General features: G+C 38.5%; 2 protein-coding genes across 8 annotated transcripts in view; one reads left to right on the forward strand and one right to left on the reverse strand.

The window, feature by feature from the left end:
* Positions 1–18,790, reverse strand: part of Tatdn1 (TatD DNase domain containing 1) — a 33,892-nt gene extending 15,102 nt beyond the window's left edge. For 4 of the 7 annotated variants that reach the window (XR_006856256.2, XM_046464968.2, XM_046464965.2 and 1 more), the window contains exons 1-4: positions 18,709–18,790; positions 7,995–8,060; positions 5,228–5,277; positions 1,832–1,895 (exon numbers count right to left, since the gene is read on the reverse strand). Coding sequence is in view for 5 of the 7 variants with exons in the window: in XM_046464968.2 (XP_046320924.1) it covers positions 1,832–1,895; positions 5,228–5,277; positions 7,995–8,060; positions 18,709–18,730 (202 nt within the window). In the remaining 2 variants the exon portion in view is untranslated. Of the gene's footprint in view, positions 1–1,831; positions 1,896–3,405; positions 3,512–5,227; positions 5,278–7,994; positions 8,062–18,708 lie in introns of those variants that run through there. The other 3 variants (XM_046464966.2, XM_046464967.2, XM_046464970.2) reach the window with 3 other exon arrangements.
* Positions 18,791–18,809: 19 nt separating this feature from the next.
* On the forward strand, positions 18,810–24,281 carry Ndufb9 (NADH:ubiquinone oxidoreductase subunit B9). The gene is made up of 4 exons (XM_046464964.2): positions 18,810–18,972; positions 20,374–20,566; positions 21,176–21,289; positions 24,050–24,281. Exons 1-4 carry the CDS (start codon positions 18,872–18,874, stop codon positions 24,179–24,181), a joined length of 540 nt encoding a protein of 179 aa, XP_046320920.1. The 5' UTR covers positions 18,810–18,871; the 3' UTR covers positions 24,182–24,281.
* Positions 24,282–24,466: the final 185 nt, after the last annotated feature.

A 24,466-nucleotide genomic window follows, 5' to 3' on the forward strand; every position in this document is an offset into this window, starting at 1 on the left:
ATGTCTTAGGATTATTTTCAAAATCATTTCACATTCATATTTAATATGTAAATATAAGAGAACAAAAAGTTTCAACTTTTTTTTAGTCATATACTGTTTTAACTACCAGAATTGCATTATGTTAATCATGTAAGAATTTGCGGAAAACCTTAACAAAGTAGGACATGAATATGAAAATTGCTTTTCTGTGTTAATAAAATAATTAATTCAACTCTTTCCAAAGCTTGGTATTTATTGAGCATTACATAATGAAAAGTGAAATAATTTCTTGAAATGTTATCATCTAAAACAAAAAGAAATGCTGTCATCTAATTTTATTTATCTTTTATATTCAGTGTTCACATGACTATCATAATTCCTTTATTTAATATAACAGTTAAAATATATTCTCCTTAAAAAGGTTAATTGCAGAGGTGACTCAAAACAGTAAAATTAAGAATTTGTTATTCTAATAAAAAACACCTGGTTCTGGTGGTGTATACCTGTAATCCCAGTAACTGGGGAGGCTAAGACAGGAAGATCGCAAGTTCAAGGCCAGCCTCAAAAATTTAGTGAGGGCCTAAGCAATTTAGTGAGACCCTGTCTCAGAATAAAACCCAAAAGAGCTGGGGATGTGGCTCAGTGGTTAAGCACCCTGAGTTCAATCCATGATACCAAAAATTAAAAATTAAAAAAAAAGAAAACAACAAAACTTAACTATTGGCTTTGATAGCTTTAATCGTATGGAACACAAATGAGAAGTCAAAGATGGGTTTGAGGGTTTTAACAGGTACCTCATCTGAACCTGCAGAGAGGGTGGAGCCTCCTTCAGGTTCTCATGCAGATGTCTACAGATAAAAGGAAGCATCAGACTTCCAAATGTGTGAGGACACAAAGTACTTTGAAAGGACTGGAAGGAGTTAATAGGGAATAACTGGAGAGAACTTCTGAAAGCATATCTGTTTGAGAACAAAAGAATGAAAGAAAATATTCTTATGTACCCACAGAATTCCTGGGAAGATGATTATTTTTATGTCCTTAATTACTAAATAAATGTCAGTGTATCCTGAAAAAAAAAGTGTGCATTTTAGAAAGATTGGGTTTTTTTTTCAAATATTTTTTATTTATATATGGACACAATATCTTTGGTTTTATTTATTTATTTTTATGTGGTTCTGAGGCCTGAATCCAGTGCCTCACACATGCAAGGCAAGCGCTCTGCCACTGAGCTAAAACCCCAGCCCGAAAGATTGCTTTTTTTAAAAAAAGCTTTCAATAACATTTATGCATAAAGGAAACACTTGTATTTTAAGAAATTATGTAGACTATCTAATTTCTGGGTATCTAGCAAATTAGACATGCAAAATCAAAGTAAATAAATGAATCCCAGATAAATGAGGTGTTTTATGTAACTAGGAGTCCCTTAAAAAATCAATTCCAAAACTTTTAAGATTTTTTAAAAGTATAAAATGTTTGGACATAAAGTGATAATATGAATAATTATATATATTATATTGTTATTTGCACTCCTGAGGTCTTACACAGTGTCTAGTTCACAAAATAAATACTTATTAAATAAATCCTTCAGAGATCCAGATTTTTTAAAAAAGCAACTGAAATTTTAAATATTAGAACTATCTTTATTAACTATTATGAGAGGGTTTATCAAACATCTGATTTACCAATGAATACTCTGAATTTGTCATGTTTATCATGTCCCATTGAAATCAACCCCTTTTCCGACTATTTCTAAGGTCATGATCATTGTGCTATTCCTGAAGAACTTCTCAGAAAGACTTCTTCAAAATTACTTAATTTGTATATTTTTACTGGTAAAAGAACATTAGGATACCATTTGTTTGTGCCAGATTCAGTGCAGCTTTACTGTCTTGCAGATCTCCACCCGTAATCATAAACTGAAATAGAAAGACGAGAAATAAGCTGACTTTATCAGGGCATCAACAGTTTTCCCAAACACTCCTTCCTACTACTTTTTCGCAGCAAAATGCCTTTTCCTTTTACCATCCTGTACCCACATTCCTTTAAAATTCAGCTGGGAAGATCATCCCTGTGTAGAATGACACCTGACTGTTCTACACACAGTCCACAGGAAAATTTGTCACTCCTCCCTAATACAGTGCACTTAGATGTTAGTCTCTGTTAGACCTTGAGTTCCTTGATGTCACAGATCATATATTATAAAAGACTGAATAACTAAAGACCTGTGAATTTAGAATCCTGTTAACATAAATCAGTGATCAGCTATATCAGTAACTCAGTAATGTTGATTAATTCAAAACAGTTCTCCAAGTGTAGTCCAGGAACTCCTAGGAGGTATGTGAGGTTGAACTATTTTCACAATAATACTAAAATTCTATTTGTCTTTTTTCACTCTCATTATGTGACAGTGTACAGTGAGGTTTTCCAGAGGCTGCATGATGTGCAACAGACTGACTACAGAAACAGATGTGATAATTCAGCATACTTCTATTCACTCAGCCATTAAGAGATTTGAAAGAATGTAAACAACCCACATAAACAAAAGCTTTTGGGGGGGCTTAGTAAAATTTAAGAATGTGAAATGGTTCTGAGACTGAGAAGTTTGAGAATTGTTGAATTAATGTAATGTACCATAACAAAATCTCTGTAGGGAATTTATGGCTCTTGGAAGTTAAACATATTTCTAGAAAGACAGCTATCAGAACTCATCTGATGGTTAATGCCATCTTTGCTAATCTGTTAAAATGAAAATGTCACTGAAGAGCCATGTGTTGATGATGACTACTGAGCAGTGCTGTTTAAGGTCCACACTCTTCTGAAGAAGAGATTTGAACTCACTCCTGGATATTTTGTAAAGCATACTTCAAGGGTATCACTAAGCTAAAGTGCAGAATTCAAGCTAGTTATGGTGGCACATGACTGTATTCCCACAGACTCGGGAGGCTGGGATAGCAGGATCACAAGTTTGAAGCCAGCTGCAGTAACTTAAAAGACCCTCAGTAACTGTAAGCTCCACCTCAAGACAAAAATTTAAAGACTGGGATGTAGCACCTCTCATTTCAATCCCCAGTACCAAAAATTTTAAAAATTAAAAAATAAATAAAACGCAGAATTCATTTAGGTACAAATGAATTCTAAAGAGAATACATACAAATACAAAGACAGTGGTAAATGATAAATAGGTATTTTCATATAGCAACTCAAACCTCTAATATGATGACATTGAACATCTATCTATTCAGGGAATGTGTAGTCACAATTAAATCCCCAACTGCCTATAGACCATAGGATATAAAATATTTTTAGAAATATTGGGAAAACTTTTTTGTTTATTAACATTACCTAATTCTTTAAAACCAGACCAGTTGCCCCATATAGTATTTTAATTTCGTAAAAGTTTTTAATCAAGTCTACTTTTTACATTACCTGTAACTTTTCCATGTAGTGGAAATAAAATAAGGGCAAGAATAGAGGACATAACTCCCTCTCCCAGAGTACAAGGACAATGCTTATCCGACAATGGTGGCATCCACTGCATGAGTAAAGAAGTTTGTTTACTTTATACCAGGTATAACACCAAGCATTTCTCCATTGAATATTTTATTTAACCTTCCCAATTCTATTAATTAAGTACTATCATCATCCCCCACCCCTTTTCAGGGGATTGAACTCAGGGACACTCAAACACTGAGCTACATCCCCAGCCCTGTTTTGTATTTTATTTAGAAACAGGGTCTCACTGAATTGCTTAGCACCTCGCTTTTTGCTGAGGCTGGCTTTCAACTTGCAATCCTCCTGCCTCAGCCTCCCCAGCTACTGGGATTACAAGTGTGCACCACTGTGTGTGGCTTATCAATTCCTTTTTATGGATGAGAAAACTGAAATCTAAAGAGAGAAAATATTCCAAATTACAAAGTATGAATGAAGCTGGGGCTAGAACCCAGGTTTGTGATGTTGTAACTGTGTTTTTAGCCACTATATTATTTCTGTAAGATACTGATGAAATTCCAACTTGGAACAAATTCACTTCAGTTCTATTATTCCTGTTCAGTATTTTATATAGGTTTGTATGTGAGTAATTAGAAGTGAGAAGAATAAGCTGGGCACAATGGTACACACCTATAATCCCAGCAACTCAGGAAGGTGAGGCAGAAGGATCATAAATTGAAGGTCAGTCTCGGTAATTAGTGAGACCCTGTCTCAAAATAAACCAAAAAAAGGGCTGGAGTTGTAGCTCAGTTATAAAGCACCCTTGTGTTAAATCCCCAGTACTGCACCCCTGCAACACACATACACACAAAGTGTAAAGAATAAACTATTCATTGCTGACACATGAAAGTTAGGTACTTGGTATTTCAGTTTGCAGAAAAGCATCATATAAAGTGATTTACCAAGAGGGCGTGAACACATATAATGAGAAATTCAAGTAACTTCTATTTTTTTCATATTCTTGTAAATAATTGCTAATACAATTTTAGGGTTGAAGATTGCAGAACTCATTTAGTCAATAATGTCATTCTTTAGCATTGAGGGTATTCAACTTAGAATTGATACTATATTGTATGCATGTGTGGGCTAATTTACTATTTTAAAAACTAATTTGAACCCAAGGCTTTATGTATGTTAGGCAAAGCTTTACTGGTGAGCTACATTCCTATCCACCTTAAAATTTTTTATTCATTTATGCAGCAATACTTGAGATTGAGCCCAGGTGCTTTATCATGCACAGACAGAAGTGTGAAGAATAAATTATTCATGGCTGACACATGAAAGTTTAGGTACTTGGTATTATCCCCAGTCCTCTTTGTTTTGAAATTGCTAAGGCTTGAATATTCTATCCTCTGGCCACAGTCTCCCTAGTCACTGGACCTATGGGTGTGGGTGTGTGCCACCACACCCAGCTGGTCATGTGCCACCACACCCATGTCTTTTTGATGATCACTTAATTCTAACAAATACTAGTATACTAGAAAACTTACTAAACATATAGATTTAACTTTTTTTCAAGGAGATTTTACCACTTATTGCATTACTGATCACATGGAAGAACTATACATGAAGTTTATGTAACTTAAAATGCTGTGACAGAATACTATATTTAATTTCTACTAACTTGAGAATATTGCATGTAGACAATATATATTCTAAGGGTGTAGTATTGGCTTCTTCCCTTTTACTCTGTGAAATTTTAACTACAATTTATTTTAAACATAAAAAAACCCAAGAATAACAAAAAAACAGATGTTACCTTTTTAACACCAGTCTGGATAGCTCTCTCTATTACATCCTGTAAATCATCTGTACAAAACAAACCATTCATAAAGAAAACCTAATAAATAAAAATTCACTTATCTATAATTTGGTCATCTCTTCTTGAAATAAAAATATATAGAAGTAATCATATGTACTACATCAAAATCAAATCAATACTGTTTGAAGAATAGTTGTCACATAATACTAGAAATAGCAAAAAGCTTAACAAAAAAAGAAAAAGAAACCAATAAAGCAAACTAGATGAATAATAAACTATTAATCGAATTGCAGTTTTATTCAGAGAGAAAAATTAGGAGACTCAAAAGATGAATTTGGTAACTACAACTTAAGTCACTTGTCTTGAATTTGAAACTTGGCAATGTATTTTTTAAAAAGTAATTTATTTGGGGTAGGAGTGTGGCTCAGTGGTAGAGCACTTGCCTACCTAGCATGGGTGAGGCCCTTGTTTTGATTCCCAGTACCACAAAAAAAAAAAAAAAAAGGAAACAATTATTAAGATTGTTTATTTTTACTAGGGTTTTCCTGCTTGCAGTGCCTCCCAAAATATGACATAACATTTCTTTATAAATCTCAGTTAATTCTATATTTCTATAATTACCATTAACATTAAGGAAACATAATCTGTTTTCTATTTTCCCGGACAGTTGTTTTTTTGCCTTTTCCTATCACTCATTGTTAAATAGCTCTGAGAGGAAGCAGAGTAAGCTCTGAGAGGCCGAAATAATTAAAGAGCAAAATAAAATAATCATATATAAAATCCATTTTTTATTCACATTACTCATCAGAGTAAATGTGATTGGAATTCAGTTGATATTACTTCTGAAGTACCTACAAAATTTCTTTTAGACAAAAATACCAACTTACGCAGCTTCTGCTAAGTACATCAACTGGTTTTGCCGGGTATTATAAGCTGCAGTAATGCTAATATTGACCACAAAAAAATTTATTTCATAAACACACATATAAACATACATACACATATAATCACAAAGCATGAAATTCATTAAGTGCTAAAAAGGCAAGAAGAGTAGAATATATGTTAGTCTATAGTCCAACTGTACTGTGATAGTAGGAGCAAATGTGTTTTGTTTTATGACTTCATCCTGTAAAACAACTATGCCAAGTAGAAAAGTCATGACTGGGGCAAGATGTTCTTTTCCTTTTGTTATAGAAACCTTTAAGAACATGGAACTACTTAATGGGGTATTGTTTCTGTAACTAGGGTGACTGGGCTAACTGTGATTAGTCAAGTCCCTCCGCTTGACTGCACTGTCCTGCTTCTGTAACCTGGCTTGCTTGCATTGGCTAGACCCCCTGAACATCCCTTTTGTGGTTTTCAGGCTTATAAGGAGTGCCCTTGCAATTGTTTGGGGCTGATCAGGGGAACAGCTTTATGTTCTGGTCAGTTGCCACCGGTGTGCTTCAATAAAGGCTTGATTCGATTATACGTGAGTGGTCTGGAAGTCAGTTTATGAAACCCTGGTACGAAGCTTTAAGTATAACAGTACTATGTAAGTAACACATAAAGATGTCATCCAAAATTCTAAGTAAAGTAGAAAATGTAATTTTTGAGATTAGGCTTAAGAAAGCTAAGTAACTTTTCTTCTTTCAAGTGACATCTAACACCTACTACTACCTGGTAGCACAGGAAGATTAGTTTCTGACTTGGCTTACTGAAATGTGTAATTCTACTTCATCCACAACCACAAAATCAACATTTCCTGTTTGCATTTACATAATAAGTAGAGTTATTTTTCTAAGGCAATATTTAAGACTTAGCTTATTGCAGAAATTCTGCCTTTAAAAACCTGTTGCTGCCATCATTCCTTGCCTAGTCTTACAAATGAACTTAAAAGATAAATATAAGCCATTTTGCCTTTGGCTAGGCCCTCCCTCAATCTTTAAAGTACTACTACCTGGTCTTCTAATACAGTAGGTATTTAAGTAGAAATGTGGATGAAAGGGGGAAAAGCAAAATAGGAAACCAGATAGCATTATATCTCCTTCTCAATCACGCTCCTACTTGTCACTCACTGAAAATGTTTTTGAAAAACTAGATACACTGATGTTCTATAGTAACTGATTTTTGGATTCTGTGTCCTAATGTTCATTTGCTTAATGGCTTACTATCTGCTGGGCTTGCACACCTGGAATTCCAGAGACTCAGGAGGCTAAGGCAGGAGGATTGTGAATTTAAGGTCAGCCTCAGGAACTTAGTGAGGCCCAATCTCAAAATTAAAAAAAAAAAGAAAAAAAAAAGGCTAGGTAGTAAAGTGCCTCTGAGTTCAATCCCCAGAACTACTCTTTCCCACAAAAAGACTAAATACCAACTATTATTTGTTTTTTGTGCATGAGATTACTTGAAGTACTATACTCAAAACTAAACTTCTATAGATAAGAAGGGCTGGATTAACACAGTTTTAATGGGTACATTATAAGTAAGTGTTCAGGATCATGTTTTACCAATATAGCTTGTGTGTGATTCATTGATAGTTTTACCCAAGTTGCATATGACTTCTTTGGGGTTTTTTTTAACCATCAAATTCTATATGTTACTTTTTTTTAATTGGTTCTTTTTAGCTATACATGACAATAAAATCCATTCTGATATAATTATTCAATCACAATAACCTCTTTAATATTTTTATTTTAATTTAACTTGGTTATGCTTTTCAAGATCAGCTTAAGGCAGAAAATTTGTCTTTACAGAAGAACTATTTATCTTAATAAAAAAAACTTACCTTGATGCTTCTGAACCCCCCTATAAATTCCTCGGAACACAGGATCTGTCAAGTTGACACCAATATCTGCAGAGAGCCAAAAAAGGTAATCCATTAATCAATAAAAGTCTTTATTTGAATCTTTAAAAAATAAAACTCCTATTATTGAATTTGTACTCACAAACTCATTCATTCAAACAGTATCCAGCTGCTAGCCACTTGTTAGTACTCTGCTAGATCCATGGGATACAAAGATGAATAAAATGTATCCCTGTTCTTAAAAAACTCACTGCAGAATTGGTAAGGCAGATCCATTAATAGGCAATTTTGAAATATTAGAAGTGAACACTGAAGCCATCCATGGTGGCACATGCCTATAATCCCAGCTACTTAGGAGGATGAAGCAAGAGGATTACAAATTCAAGGCCAGCCTCAACAATTTAATGAGACCCAGTCTCAAAAGAAAAAGGATTGAGGATATAGCTCTGTGGGAGAGCACTTGCACAGCCTGTGTGAGGCCCTTGATTCAATTCCCAGTACAAAAAAAAAAAAATTTTTTTTTTTTTTAAAGAAATAACACTGGTGCTATGGGGCACAGAAGAGGAACATCCAACCTAGTCTGGCGGCTGGCTCAGAAGAGGTTTCCAGAAAGAAGTAATCACTGAACTGAATCTAAAAGGATGAGTTCTACCTAGTAGAAGAGAGGAGACTATGACAGACAGCAAAGCCTTCAGGGTGTAAAACAATACAGTACTTGAGAGAGCTACAGGCTTTTCCAGCTGGTGGAAAGAAGCAAGTAAAAGGGGTTAGCCAGGAGAGGCTACACCAGTTATGTAACAGACACTTGTCTTTAAAAACAAACAAAAATAGCTGGCTTTGCTAAAAGTGATGTCAAGAATTAATAAGTTTTATTTTTCAAAAGAAAATAGACTGGACAACTCCCTGATGGTAATTAAGAGGAAACTATACCTCCAAACTAAAGCCTCACTATTTGGGCTCAGTAAATCATGTCAAATCATTCAGCAAGTAGGGCATTTAAAATTGTTTCAGATTTCGTTAACCTGTAGATAAAACTTCAAGTTTACAGGAAACACAGGGAATTAAAGAACAAGCTAAACAATCTAAAAGATAGGACATTCTGTGGGACAACCGGCTAAGTTTCTTCAGCACCACAAAAAAGAACCATTAAAGGATTTGCAAACTCCTGCCTGCAGCCCACTTCCTATTTTTATTTGCCCCCCAGCTGAGAATGATTTTGCATTTTAAATAACTGAAAAAAAATCAAAAGAATATTTTGTGACATATGAAAATGACAAAAAAATTCACATTTCAGGTCCATAGTTTTATTGGAACATAGCCACATCTGTTTGTTTATATGTTGTCTGTGGCTGCTTTTGAATGACAGGAGTGAGATAGGACAAACACAATTGCTGTCTCCTAGTATACTCTCACATCCACAACACTGTGAATACATCACCCCGCCCCCCCCCCCCACTGAACCCAGGGATGCTTAACCACTGAGTCACATCCCCATTCCTTTCTATATTTTATTTAGAGACAGGGTCTCATTAAGTTGCTCAGGGGTCTTGCTAAATTACTGAGGCTGGCTTTGAACTTGAGACCCTCCTGTCTTAGCCTCTGGAGCCGCTGGAATTACAAGCATGTGCCACCGTTAATACATCTTTTATGATACCAGATGTGGTCTTCCCCACAACAACCAATTCTCCAACACCAGCTGTGTGTCTACAATTTAACTCTATTCTGACACTCTCTGCCTAGAAAAAGTATCAGATCTCACAGGTTAGGGGCTCAGTCCCATGAGACTTCCCCCCTTTACCCCCCGACCCCCAACTTCAGACACCAATGGAAAGTAATAAATTTCCAGGTATCCATAACTTCTGTGTGACTTGGCTATAAATCAGAAGTCCCTACAATCCCCTTAGAGGGCTTGATCATTTGCTAGAGCAGTTTACAGAACTCAGGAAAATACTCTACTTTCAATTACCTGTTCATTATAAAAGAAAACAACTCAGAACAGCCAGATGGAAGAGATGCACAGAGCTAGGTTTGGGGAGAACGAGAGTGACATTTCCATGTCCTCTGTGGCGTACAACATACTCCTAGCTCCTTCCACAGGTATTCAGTAACCTTGAAGTTTTCCAAACCCTATCCTTTTGAGATTTTACAGAGATTTCATTATATAGGTATGACTGAGCAAATCACTGGCCACCGGTGAACAACTCCACCATCAGCTCCTCTTCCCTTCCCAGAGGTGAGGGTGGATAGGACTGAAAGTTTAGAAAGTTTCAACACTCTAATCATAGGGTCAGTTTCCACAGCAAACTGCCCCACCCTAAATTATCCAGGTGCCCCCAATCACCAGTCATCTCATCAGCATACAAAATAATACATCACTTAGGAGATTCCAAGGTTTTAGGAGGTACAAGCGGGGAAGAGATCAAAACTTTATTTATTGGGCTAGGGTTGTGGCTTAGTAGTAGAATGCTCGCCTGATACTTGTGAGGCACTAGGTTCAATCCTCAGCAGCACATAAAAATAAATAAATAAAATAAAGGTATTGTGTCCATCTACAACTAAATTTTTTTTTCTAAATTTATTTATTATGTCACATTATCATATAAGGGCAGAGTTGAATATAAACACATCTAAGTTGAAAACATCATGTCATTAAGTCAAAATGCATTTAATATACCTAATCTACTGAACATCACAGCTTTGTCTACCAACCTTATACATGCTCAGAGCATGACATTATCCTATAATTGGGCAAAATCACCTAACACAAAGCCTATTTTATAATAAAGTGTCGATATGTAATTTGTTGAATTCTGAAATAAAAAACAATAGTTGTGTGGATATGGTTTCATCCCACTGTAAAGTCAAAAAATCATTAAGTTGAATCATTATGAGTAAGGGCCATGTATAGCTACAACAGAAATTATATGGCCCATAAAGTATAAAATATCTACTACAATATAGAGCCTTTTAAAGAAAAAGTTTGCAAACTTTTTTGCCAACTTAAAAAACTTAAGGAACAAATGCAAACAGCAGGCTTTGTCTTGCTCTGAGTTAATCCATGATGAACAGAATAGTAGTTCTCAGGCTGTGCCTAACCTAAATTACTCTATTTTATAAAGCAGTAGTTTGGCATAAAGTATAAGTTCTGAGGTAGAATTACTACCTATACTTTATACTGTACTATATACTGTACTATACTTTGTACAAGTAAACAACCACCATCTGTCTAGCCAATCATAAGTCACAAAGTGATAAATTAACAGTGCTAATAAAAGTGACCACGTGTGAACTTATCAAATGAAATCAGAAGCTAATGGGTGTATGGGTATATCAACCCCATATCAGAAAAGCCAGGCCCATGAGCTTATCAAAAACACCAGAACCAGGCATGGTCATGCACGCCTGTAATCGGGAAGCTGAGACAGGAGGATCATGAGTTCAAAGCCAGCTTCAGCAAAAGCAAGGCACTAAGACTCAATGAGACTCTCTCTCTAAATAAAATACAAAATAGAGCTGGGGATGTGGCTCAGTGGCCGAGTTGCCCCTGCGTTCAATCCCTAGTACCCCAAAACATAAAATAAGTTTTAAAAAACCATCAGAGCACTAAATGAAGCAAAAACCTCACCTGAGAACCATTAAAGGAGAAGCACCCCAAGATGACACAGTGACATCTGATCCCACTTACTTGGTCACTCATTAGGAGCCCTGCCCATGAATCTAATTCTGTCTTTGGGATTCAGCTCAGCCAGGTTTCTCCTCTTGCCCATAAAGATGACAAATGGCCCATTCCTAGCTGACACCTCAGGTTGACACTCCAAACTGACATTCTGAAACTGCCAGATGCTCTGCTTTGAGGACTCTGTGGAACTGGCTTGTTAAAACCCTTAGTGACCCCCTATGGCAACTCTTTGCATTCTATCTGCTCTCAGTTCAGCCTCCAGAACCCTGTGGTCACATTAATCCTCCCCGTAGCCTTTCTGGTGTATGCGTGTGTACATATGTAAAGAATTATGTAAAGTTTGATGTGTTGAGTATTATAGATATTAGTAAATAAGATTGGAATAAAAGAACCTGTGATTCCCCAGCTTACGATTATCAAGTGATATGAGTTTTAGTGAATTGTTATTTCCATAAGTTATTTGTTATTCCAATAAGTTCTGATATTGTGGAAAGACACACATCATTTGGTCTATGTTACTGGCACAGTTCACTCATAACAGACAACCAAATGTGTGGCTCTTAATTGGATACGATTCTGGACATGACCACCTGTGAAGGACATTTTGGGGAGAATTTGGAAAACTGGAGTATGGTTTTGGTATTAAGATGAAAACTTCAGGAAATGGAAAAAGGGAGACTGTGATTTTTTTTTTTTTTTAAAAAAGCAAATTACAAAAGGTTTTATATGACTTTATTTTGTTTTATATGTTCAGAGAAGATCTGGAAAGAGCCACTGAGATACTATGTTTGATCTAAGAAATGGATTATGATGTTTTATTTCTTGTTGTATTTTGCATTTTCTTCTTGCAAAGATATTATTTCTCATGTTTTTGGTGTGTTGTATAGAATAACTTAGAATCTATACAGTACAGGTTTTAGCACATAATTGTCATAGCTGAAAGTATTTTTGAGAGTAGAAAAGGTGAGTACAGTGGCACATGCCTATAATTCCAGTTATTCAAGAAGGGGAGGAAAGAGGATTGCAAACATAAGGCCAGCCTGGGCAACAGTGAGACCCTGTGTCAAAAACAAAAAAATAGCAGGGGGTGGAAGTGCAGCTAAGTAGTGGAACATGTGCTTGGCATAAACAAGGTCCTGAGTTTGTTCCCAAACTACACACACACACACACACACACACACACACACACACTCTCTCACAGGAGAGTGGAAGAGTTTGTAAATGATATTTAGTTGGGCAATAGAATATTTTAAAATCCCACTTTTCAGGAAAGAAATGACAAAGAGCAGAAGTTGGTCTAAAGAAATCCACATTCTGGTACCAGCTTCAGCTCAGTTAAGTTTGGCTCTGGGAAGAGAATAGAGAGGAGGCCAGAGACAGAGAAGTCTAGGGCAAATGAGCAGTATGCTAAAGCGCTTCTGAATTCACAGCTGTCCTTCATGGCAATAGGTGGTGGAGGGTGGAGGTACCTCCCAGAAGGGGAAACTCTTGATGGGTTTGAAGGAGTTAAGAATGTGTCTTCTCAAAATACACCAAATGCTATATTGCTAATTTCCAGCTGAAATGACTTGGAGTTGTAGCTGCAGAAGGGGCCACATGACCTGTCTTTTCCTACATACAACAAGCTGTAAAGATTCTTTTGGGAGGGATATTCTTCCTGTACCAAGGTGGAAAAATAGTCTCAATTTCCAGATGCTGGTAATTGGGGATATACTGAATAAATTCACTCAGAGTAACTCTTATCTTCTGCTAGCTTTTACATTGGCCCTCCTCATAGCTCCTCTTGATACCTTGAGAACTTACTACATAGTTCACTTACTACACATTTGTCCTGTGAGTCCTTCGGAGGTGTGGGGGACAGGGGGTAGAGCAGATCTCTTTCTCCCCTGCAGGTTCAAGTATTGACCTTGCCCCTTGGAATCCCTGGTCAGTGCACCACTCTAAGAATGGAGAAGCTGGATTGAAAAGACTGGTGGTGTTCAAACATGGTAGAACCAAGGGAAACAACAGGGCCAATTACGTTTCTAGGATGAGATGAAAATATTATAAACTTTGAGAAAGTTGCTAAAAACTTTAACTGATAAAGGCAGAGGAATGTTTAAGCCTTGAGTATTGATCCTTTTTTTTGGTACTGAGGAAACCTAGGGTTTCACTCATGCTAGCAAGTGCTCTACTACTGAGCTATCTCACCAGCCCTTTCTCAAAAAATTTATTTTGAAACAAGGTCTTGCTCAGTCTCTGAAAGAGCTGAGATTAAAAGTATATGCCACTGCACCTGACTCCTCGTGTTTTATTTCAGGAAATTAACTTATGTTACATATAACAAGTTAAATAAAATAAATAGAATTCCAAATTTCTCAGTGATATATTTTTCTTAGCCTTAGAGGAATCTCTTCTGGTGAAGAAATCACAAATTCAGCAATTCCTTAGTTTTTCTCTGTTCAAATATAATTCCTTTTCTTTCCACTTGAGATGACAAATATGGTAAGATGCCATTTAGAAAATATTTTCTGTCTTGCTCTACATATAGATAGAAGTTCTGAAATGTTATTTTTTATCAGTTTATTTCAGAGGTGGGATTTTAGGTGAAGTGTTGCTTTCTTTTTTTTTTTTTTTTTTTAAGGAACAGGTGTGAACAAAGGTCAGATGTTCCAATTTTTTTTTTTTTTTTTTTTTTTTTAGAGAGAGAGAAAGAATTTTAATGTTTATTCTTTTAGTTTTCGGCGGACACAACATCTTTGTTTGTATGTGGTGCTGAGGATCAAACCCAGGCCGTACGCATGCCAGGCGAGCGCGCTACTGCTTGAGCCACATCCCCAGCCCCTGAAGTGTTGCTTTCTTTTATTTTTCTAGAATGTTAAAATTTTTAGTAGGTCATTCATATAAATAATAAAAGTCATCTTTTTAAAAAAAGTACCATTAGACAAAAATTATGGGAGCCTGTTAACTGGATGAAGATATTGCCTTAAGCCCCAAGAAATCATTTCAAACCAATATGGGGTTACTCAGATAAATGCTACATCGTTAAAATAAAAGCAGAAGACCCCAAACAGACCAGCTTTTCCTAAAAACAGGAGATTCCAGTCTTCCTGAGTCAGGGTAATAAAAGTCTCCTCTGCTTCCACACTTACAAAAAGGCAACTTGATGTTAATCAATCTGTTTTTTCCTATTGTTGTTTCCTTGCTCCCACCTTAAAAAATTACTGTTCTGCTATCCCCTAGAGAGAGCTCTCTTTTTTGTGGAATGGAAGCTGCCTTGTTTGATTCATGAATTGTGAATAAAAGCTAATTAGATCTATTGACTAAATTTGTTGTAATTTTCTCTTTTAACAGTAATTATTTCAAAATGATGCCAAAAACCTCTGCCCCCACCCCTACCCCTCTTGTGGTCCTGGGGATTAAACCAGGGCTTGGTACAATGCTACCAAGAGCAAGACCTAAGAGCAAGGCTTTGGTACCTTGGTGTTCAGAACATAAGGAAACATGTAGTCTATAATTAGAATCCTACTACAGACTTGTAGTCAGGAAGAGAACTTATGTGGTGCTACTCCTGTGTAGCCTAATAGGAGGTTAGGCTACACAGACACACCTAATCACATTCACAGCCCCAGGCTTAGAGCTATAGTTTGGATCTTTTTTTTTTTTTTTAATTTTTTATTGTTGGCTGTTCAAAACATTACATAGTTCTTGATATATCATATTTCACAATTTGATTCAAGTGGGTTATGAGCTCCCATTTTTACCCCATATACAGATTGCAGAATCACATCAGTTACACATCCATTGATTTACATATTGCCATACTAGTGTCTGTTGTATTCTGCTGCCTTTCCTATCCTCTACTATCCCCCCTCCCCTCCCCTCCCCTCCCCTCCCCTCCCCTCTTCTCTCTCTGTTCCCTCTACTGACATTAGTTTGGATCTTAAGTGTCCCCCAAAGGCTCATGTGTTAAGTTTGCTCCGCAGAATTACACTACTGGGAAGTGGTGGAAACTTAGACAAATTCTATTTTCCATGCTCTTGCCCACTTCAGAAACAATGTGTGGGCATAATTTGAAGGGGGAAACTGCTTGTTATGCAACCAGAGAAGAGGGAAATGGGGAGTCAATTGGACTAAGCCAAATCTAAGGCTGCTTTCATAACACTGGTTTAAGTTTTCATGCAATTGTTCCACGTAAGCTTGTTCATGATCTTCCATGAGTCTAATATGGTGTTTTTCAAAGTACTACTCATGACTAAGCTAAGAAGTGAGTGTAGTATTTCACAGGGAGTGTTTTTCTGTTTTGTTTTGTTTTTTATGTATATGTGTGTTGTGATGCTAGGAATCAGATACAGGAACTAGAACATGCTACATCCCTAGCCCTCAGAAAGTGGTTTTTAAATGACAAAAGATTAAGTTATATAACAAAGTGGAATGCTGTATGACCCCAACTTTGAAATTTTTAGAAAGGAAAAAACCTTTGATGTTTGTGTATGTTTTTATGCATCTATATAGAATTATTTTAAAATTATAAGGATATATTTTAACAGTTACATGGAGAGTAGAATTGAGAAACACACACACACACACACATACACACACAAAGTCTAATTGTAATTACTTACAATTGAAGTCACCTTTTCTCTCTTATCTGGTTTTTATTCCTTTATCAATTTTCTCATCATGTTAGCGCTAAAGTCACATACCTTCTTTTACCTACTGATTCATATTTCCATTGACCACTGTACTAAGTTCCCAGGAAACAATGATAAATGCCAGTATTTGCCTTAAAAAGAGTTCGGTCTACTGGGAAAGGCAGGTTCATAAATACTTAATTATAAATAATTTGGTAAAGGGCAGAGTATAAAATCTTAAAGAATATGTTAAAAAGTGAGGCAACATTTTAAAACCTTGTCAGAGGTGAGAAAGAGACAATGTCCACAGGACACAAAAGGGATGAGGCTGGAAAAGTGGGCAGGCCCAGACTGCAGAAAGGCTTCGTCTGCTCTTAGGGCAATTCAGATATCCTCTGAAAAGTAATGGAAACCTCTGAAGCAAGAGAAAAATTTAGTTGATGTTTTTAGATAGACCACTCTGGAGCCTATATGGAGAATGGATTCAAAGAAACATGACTTGAGACAGGGAATTAGCTCTATACCACAAACACATACTTTTTTTTTTTTTTTTAAATGTCCCTATCTCTGTGGAGTGCCCCATGGTTCTCTATTCCATCTCCCCCATCAATTATATCACAGATGGTGGTAGAGAGGCAGAGATATCACATCATTGAAAATGTCTTACAACCTTTCAGGACCTCCTCAGCCCCCACCCTAGACTCTCTTTTAACATTTTTAAAACATCTTTTATGGTACTAATATTCTCTCTTGGATTTCCTTTGACTGTATATAAGTCTTACATCTCCTATCAGATAACTGAACTACTAGATTTTTTTCTATAATGACACAGTATTTAACAAAACGTCTTTGGGAAAACATTCTGCTTAAATAACTATGATCTAAGTTTATAACATTAACCACTCTCTTGAGTGCCTGAATGATATCTCCACCTGCATCTCCTTAATCTTAAATGGGTCTAATCCCAATGGACTTGGGTGTTTCTCCACCTACTGCCAAACCAGCCATGCTTCCATTCAATATTTAGGTGTCTATCCAAACCCTGAGTCATTTTTGACAGTTCACTGTCCATAATCTGCCTTGAACACTCAGCTACTAAATGCTGTGCACATCTCTTCCATTTCTCTTTTCCTTTGCCTTAGTTCAAGATCTGAAATGCTTCCCCGTATTTTCCTATCCCCTACTAAATCTGCATAATGGCTATCAGGATTACCCTACTAAGGCAGAGATATGACTCACCTTTTAAATAGCTGGAAACTCCACAACGATCATGCCCAGCTTTACACACTGCTATACACTAGAGCACAAGATTGTTGGCACAAAACCAGCACACAATGAATGTTTTTTATGAAAACCCCTCAGTGTAACTCCACTCTAAACAGAGTGAAACTAATTGAGACTCTTGGATCCCAAGTTACCTTTCCAATTCTAGCTCTTACAATGTCCCTCGGATGTTTCTAAGTGATTGGAAATAAAGATTCGTACCCTTTTGGATCCATCCCTGTGGCATTCTCCCTTTCGTTCTACTGGTGATTAATGGATGGTTTTACTTCCCAAGTAACAGAATTTGGTTCTCCTTACTACTTGTGGCCCCCAGTCTGTCCATCAGATGGTGGTGCTAGCAGCACCAGGACCAGGTTTTTGTGCCCTGTGTCCCCAGAACAATGTCAAGCCTACCAGAGAGACTCAGTAACTGTGTTATGAATGAATAACTGCGTGGACGGGTTCCTCGAGATCCTAATCCTCTTGGTCACAGTGACCGGGAGGGACGAGGTTGGGGGACAGAAGGGAATATAGCGATTAGCCTTTGGGAGTGTGTTTTCTTCCTTTTACCCTCGCCCTTCCTTTTTTGTGATGCTGGGTATTGAAGCCAGGTTCTCGCGCACGCTACGGAATCAGTGTACCCGGGCGCTTCCCCTGAACTAAATCCCAGACCCACGTCCCCCACATCCACACTACAGGGGGTTCAACCCAGGGGCGCTCTACTACTGAGCTACATCCCCTGCCCTTTTTATTTTGGTACAAGGTCTAGTTTAGTTGCTGAGGCTGGCCTCGAGATCCTCCTGCCTCAGTCCTCCCAGTAGCTGGGATTATAGGTGCGCGCCATGGCACCCGGCTCTGCCTCCTTTTTAAGTTGAATACGACACATGCGTTCAAAAGACACGAATCCTAGCTGTATGGCCTGTGAGCTTTCACAAATAAACACACTCGTGAAACCAGCACTCGGGTCATGGACCCTAACACTCATTTTCAAGACCCAGAGGCCTCCCCGCACCCTCTCCCATTGCGTGGCCTTTTCGACTCTCAAAGAGCCGGAATGCGCAGGTCCTGGGCCCTCTGGTCGCGGTGACAGTCGCCCTGAACGGGTCAGAACAGCACAAGGACCGGAGAAGCCTCGCCTTACCGATGAACTTGAAGCGACTCATGACAGCGCCACAGGCTCCTCCTCGGCGGAAGCGGAAGTGCCCACAGACCGGTCCGCTCTTCCGGCCACTGGTCCCGCCCCTCAGCCGCGGACGCCCCGGTTCCCGGCAGCCCTCGCGGCTGCTGAAGGAGAGCGGGGCGTCATGGCGTTCTCGGCGCCTACCGCCTATCTGACCCACCAGCAGAAGGTGTTGCGGCTTTATAAGCGGGCGCTGCGCCACCTCGAGTCGTGGTGTGTCCACAGGTGGGAAAGGGGCGTTCGTGGCTCGGGACGTGACCCTGGGGGCGGGGGGACGCCGGGGAACCAGGCGCTCAAGGACTTTGGGGACGGAGCGGGAGGGTGACGTCTCGCCCCTCAGAGCCGGCCCTTGGACCTGGGTCTGCAACCGACTTCGCCGCCCAGAGCTCCTGGACTTTGAAGAGGAGCTGTTCTGATGAGGGCTTCAGCCCGGTTCAGTGAAACCAGCGCAGGACCCGGCGCACAGGGTTGCACTAAGATGAAGTCTAAGGAAAGCTTTCTTCGTGATCTTGTGGTTCTTAATATTTCAACAATAGTATATATGGCATTTCCTTTAGTCCGTCAAACAACGCAGGAGTTGGAGATTATTTTAGCTTTGTTGTGCAGATGCTCAGAGAGAAGCACTGGGAGTAATTTGTTGAAGGCGGAACAGCTACCGATGTCGAGCCGTGACTCCAAAGCATCATCATTCTCTTACCCTTCCCACCATCTTTTTTCTGTATAACTTCAGTCCTGGTTACATTCCCATCTTTTTCACCTCCCACGTAATTGCCTTTCCTCTTCTTTTTATCTGAGAACAATGCTGTTACAATATATAGATTTTTGTGACCTAAATGCAATGCAACCCGCCTTGTGTGAATGCTTGGCTTCCGGTCTTTTAACAGAATCCCAAAACCTAGTTCCAAGTGAAGAACTTCTGGGAAAAACCTCTGGATAATGAAAACTGCATAGGCCTGGAAGGGTTGTAGTGGGTATTCTCGAAGCTCAGATTGCATATTGCTTTTTATACTTCCTTTGGTGGGCAGGATGATGACCAGGTACAATGTCATACAATTGTCCACCCCACTGACAGTTGTTTTTTTATTATTTAGTTGTAGTTGGACATAATACTTTTATTTATTTATTTTTATATGGTGCTGAGGCTTGAACCCAGTGCCTGGCACATGCTAGAGCCACAACCCCAGCACCCCTCTCCCCGCCACACACACACAGTTTTTCTTATTCAATTTTCTTTTAATATGATTGGCAGCTTAGGTTCTATGCTGGATGCCAAATAAATATTAGTTAATCCCTTCTTTGAGCTGCAGCAGTTCATGGATTAATAGGGGAAGTGGACATGTAAATAAATACATAAGAGACTTGTCAATCTTGTGAAGAATGTTAAGCCGTCAGAAATTCAGGTAATGCTGAACTACAGCTGAAAATATTAGAAGTATCTAATCATGGTGTGGTGCAGAGGAAGCAATCATGATATGGCAGCTCCATTGGTAGGAATGGGGGTGGGGTGCCAGGAAGTTACACTGTTCATCCAGGAGGGGTTAGTGGGAGTATAACTCCTGTCAGACTGTGCTATACTGCTCACTTGAGTAAATAACATTTCTACTCTCTAAAATCATTTTGCTTAAGGGATAAATACCGGTACTTTGCTTGTTTGTTGAGAGCCCGGTTTGAAGAACATAGGAATGAAAAGGATATGATGAAGGCCACCCAGCTGTTGAGGGAGGCAGAAGAAGAGTTCTGGCACAGTCAGCACCCACAGCCGTATATCTTCCCTGACTCTCCTGGGGGCACCTCCTATGAGAGATATGAGTGCTACAAGGTAGGTGAGGATGTTAGTGGTGACTGCTTTCTGAGAAGCAGAGGCAGTCTTTATTTCTCAGTCCCAAACCTCAGTCTTCTATACCACTGGGAGATTTCTTTCCAGACAGTTGTTAGATAATTTTTTTAGGTGTCAGTTTTCTCCTAGATGTCACTAAGACTTTTCTTTCTAAACTCTGCTCTAAGGTCTTTCAATATAGTTTTTGGCAAAGTAAAGCTAAATTATTTGATAAATAGTTCATTTGCGGATCTTTCTTAATGTATTGGGACTGGTACTTAATATTCTGAGATACTCTTAAGTAATACTTCCAAATAACAAAACCACTGTGGTTATTTAGAAAATGCAAGTGATGGAGGAGTTATACCAGTTCTCTTTGTCACCAGTTTTCAGCTGCTTTCTTTCACTGTAAGGCATTCTCCTCTATCTTAGGTCCCAGTTTGTCCTCCACAGTTTTTCCTCCATTATTCATTGTGCAGAGTTAGACTTGGCCTGATAGTGGCAGTGGTTATAAAAATGCACCTTGATTTTTGTCTTGTCTCCTGAGCAAGCTCTGTCAGTACCTTGTCAATGAATCCTGTGGAATGACACCATGATTTCCTTTCCTGGCAGATTCCAGAATGGTGCTTAGATCACTGGCATCCTTCTGAAAAGGCAATGTATCCTGATTACTTTGCCAAGAGAGAGCAGTGGAAGAAACTGCGAAGGGAAAGCTGGGAGCGAGAGGTGCGTCTACTTGCAGTTCAGTGTGCAGCTCGGTCAATATGTGGACAGTCAGGTTCTGCTCTTATATGTTGAGATCTAGATTCCAGCCCTGACAGTTACTCTGACCCCTTGCTTCTCAGATATACCTGAGTTTCTATTTAACATTACCATCTGATAAATATGTTAAAAGGTATTCCCTAAGTCTTTTTGGCTTTTCTATTCTTTAATTTTGTTTCTCCCCTCCTCCTCAGTCCTTTGGCTGATCTTATATCCTGCTGTTCCTTAACCTTCCTCTACCCTAGAGCCTTAGGTATTTTTTGTCATCTTATTATCATATTTACATTTTTTGTATTATTTATTTATTTTGGTACTGGGGATTGAACCCAGGGGTACTTTACCCTGAGCTACATCCCCAGCCCTTTTTCTTATTTTACATTTTTTTGAGACAGAGTCTTCCTAAGTTGCCTAGCTGGCCTGGAACTTTCTTCCTTCCTCATCCTCCCAAGTTGCTAGGATTACAGATGTGTGCCCCTGCACCTGACTGAGGGTTACATTTTTATTTCTATTTTATTTCATTTTTTGATGGAACTGAAGGTTTAGCCCAGGGCCTTACACATATTAGGCAAGTGCAGTACCACTGAGCTACATCCCCAGCCTAGAGTTACATTTTTAAAATCTTAATCTTAGTAAAATGTGAATAATATATTGGAGAAGTAGAGAATCCATTTTGGAGTTGTTGCAGAAATTCAGTCAGAAGGTTATGGTGACTCACATTAGGTGGATACAGTGGCTCTGGAAGGAAACAGATATTTAAGATGTTTTTGTTAGAGGGATATGAAGATTGGAATTGGAGGATGGAGGGGGAACAGGGAGGAATCAAGAGCGGTTTCTAAGTTTTAACATCTAGAGTTTGGTGGTGACAGCGATGGAGATGGGGAAGACTACAGAGGAGGGGGGTATATAACTGTTAGAGAAATAAGCAGGCATTCAATTTTAGAAGTATGGAGTTTGATAATTCTGTCAGACAACAAATGGAAATATCAGGAAATTTTGGAGGTAGGAATTCAGAACTTCAAAGAGAGATTTGGTATAGAAATAGAAGTTTGTGTTTTCAAAGCCAGAGAAAGGAAGGAGATCCTTAGCATAGAGTGTAGAGAAAGAAAAAAAGGAAAAGGGATTCTCCCTTCATTATAGTTGGACATAAGCTTATGTAAATACATTAGTGTTGGAAGTTTTGAAAGTAACTCTTATGTGTAATAGCTTATGTTTTTTAGTGAGTTAAGAAGAAAAGCCAAAGGAAATGTGTGTGGTATGTATGGAGAATGTGGGAAAGGTATGCTAGTCATGGAGACAGGACAAGCTTGCTGGAGAAAAACAGGATTGCCAGATGATTGTAAAGGCCCTTTTGATGCTGGGGATAATTGATGTTCATTCCAGACTTCTTTTTTCCTCTTTAGCAATACTAAACTGTCTTAAGTGTGGATAATGTGTTTCTCCATTATCCAGAGTTAATAAGGAGTTGTAAAAAAAAAAGAGAAGGTATATCATGATGGAATCTAAGCTGGTTGCAGAAAGAGGTGGTTGATGCAGAGAGAGGTCAAATTGGAAGGGAGAATCTGTGAATTGTTAATCCCTTTGAGTTTCATGTCCAGTGAGACATTTAAGCAAGTCAGCTAGAAGGACAGGTAGTCATTGGATAATTCTGAATCTTGATTTTGGAAGTTGTGCGGCTTCTGGGTAAGGTCCCCAGGATATTAACCCTTAAGAGTCCTTGGCCAAGGTGGAGTGGAAGAAAGGTCACTGTGGCCAAGGGGTACCATGTTTTGTAAGAAAAGTTGCAATATGTCAGGCACAGTGACAGACCTGTAATCCTAGTGACTCAGGAGGCTGAGCAAGAGGACCACAGGTTTGAGGTAAGCCTCAACAACTTAGAAATAGAAAATAAAAAGAACTGGGGATGCAGCTCAGTAAACAAGTGCCCCTGAATTCAGTCCCCACTACCAAAAAAAGAAAAGGAATGAAATGTTCCAACATTTAGAAGCTTGAAGTACATTTCTTCATGTTGAGCAACAGGCTCATTCTGCAGTTGATCACCAGTGACCTCTTCTCCTGCAGACATTTGGAAGGAGCTTTGGCTCCTGGGTTTCCTCTTCTATTAGTGATTTTGGAGATTACTTGAACTGGGGTATTTGGGCAACATCAGGCAGAACTGAGCCCATTTTTATGTGTGATTTCATGTTACTTCTTGTTCTGGATGCTACCCAGGGGTCTTTACAATTAACATCTCTAATATATACCAATTGGGGTTTCTTTCTTTTTTGTGTGTGGTGCTGGGGATTGAACCCAGGGCCTTGTGCATGCGAGGTAAGCACTCTACCAATTAAGCTATATCCCCAGCCCAACCTGAAGTTTCTTAATGGTGCTTTTGGAAAGCACTTAGCTGAGACACAGGAATCAATGTGTTCTGCGTGTACCCATGGGGAACCTTAACAAGAGGAATTGGAAGGTATTGTCATATTTGGCTTAAGGAGTTAAGAGAGGTAGGAGAGTTTGTTCACAACTCACTACTTTAAGATTAGGAAGACTAAGGAGAAAAGCTTTTCTGTCCAAGTAAAAGTGTGGTTATGGGATCCGTGCAGGTACATACAAAAAACTCCTCAGTGGTGAGGCTCAGACTGTGTAATGGGGCACACTACAGAAAGAAAGCTGTCACTTCACAGCAGCAGGTGAGTCTTAACATTAGTCATATTCCTTAGTAATTGTTCCTTCCTTGCCTTCTAGGTTAAGCAGCTGCAGGAGGAAACCCCACCTGATGGTCCTAAAACTGAAGCTTTGCCTCCTGCCAGGAAGGCAGGTGATCTGCCCCCATTATGGTGGCACATTGTGACCAGACCCCGGGAGCGGCCCATGTAGAGAGAGAAGAGAGACACAGGCACCTCATTATTCATGCTTGCAAGTGAAATAAGTTACAGAACATAAATACACTTGCCCTAATAAAAATAACTAAATATGGTTTGGTATGACTGAGGTGTTCTGTCTGAAGAGTACTATGATGCCAAGTGACTGCCATGTCTTTCTTATTATTTATTCCATGTGAAGAAAATTAGTCAGATGTCTAATCTTTTATTGTTTTTTCAGTATTGGGGATTGAACCCATGGATGCTGAACCAGAGCTATATTCCCCAGCCCTTTTAATTT

Source organism: Marmota monax, unplaced genomic scaffold (assembly GCF_021218885.2).
Source record: "Marmota monax isolate L192 unplaced genomic scaffold, Marmota_monax_Labrador192_F-V1.1 WCK01_AAM20220418_F8-fsc00003, whole genome shotgun sequence".
Classification (NCBI taxonomy): Eukaryota; Metazoa; Chordata; class Mammalia; order Rodentia; family Sciuridae; genus Marmota; species Marmota monax.

Coding starts and splice junctions, on each gene's coding strand:
- Ndufb9 (XM_046464964.2), top strand. CDS start 18,872: ATGGCGTTCTCGGCGCCTACCGCCTATCTGACCCACCAGCAGAAGGTG. Junction 18,973..20,373: donor GAGTCGTGGTGTGTCCACAG/GTGGGAAAGGGG, acceptor ATTTTGCTTAAG/GGATAAATACCGGTACTTTG. Junction 21,290..24,049: donor GGGAAAGCTGGGAGCGAGAG/GTGCGTCTACTT, acceptor CTTGCCTTCTAG/GTTAAGCAGCTGCAGGAGGA.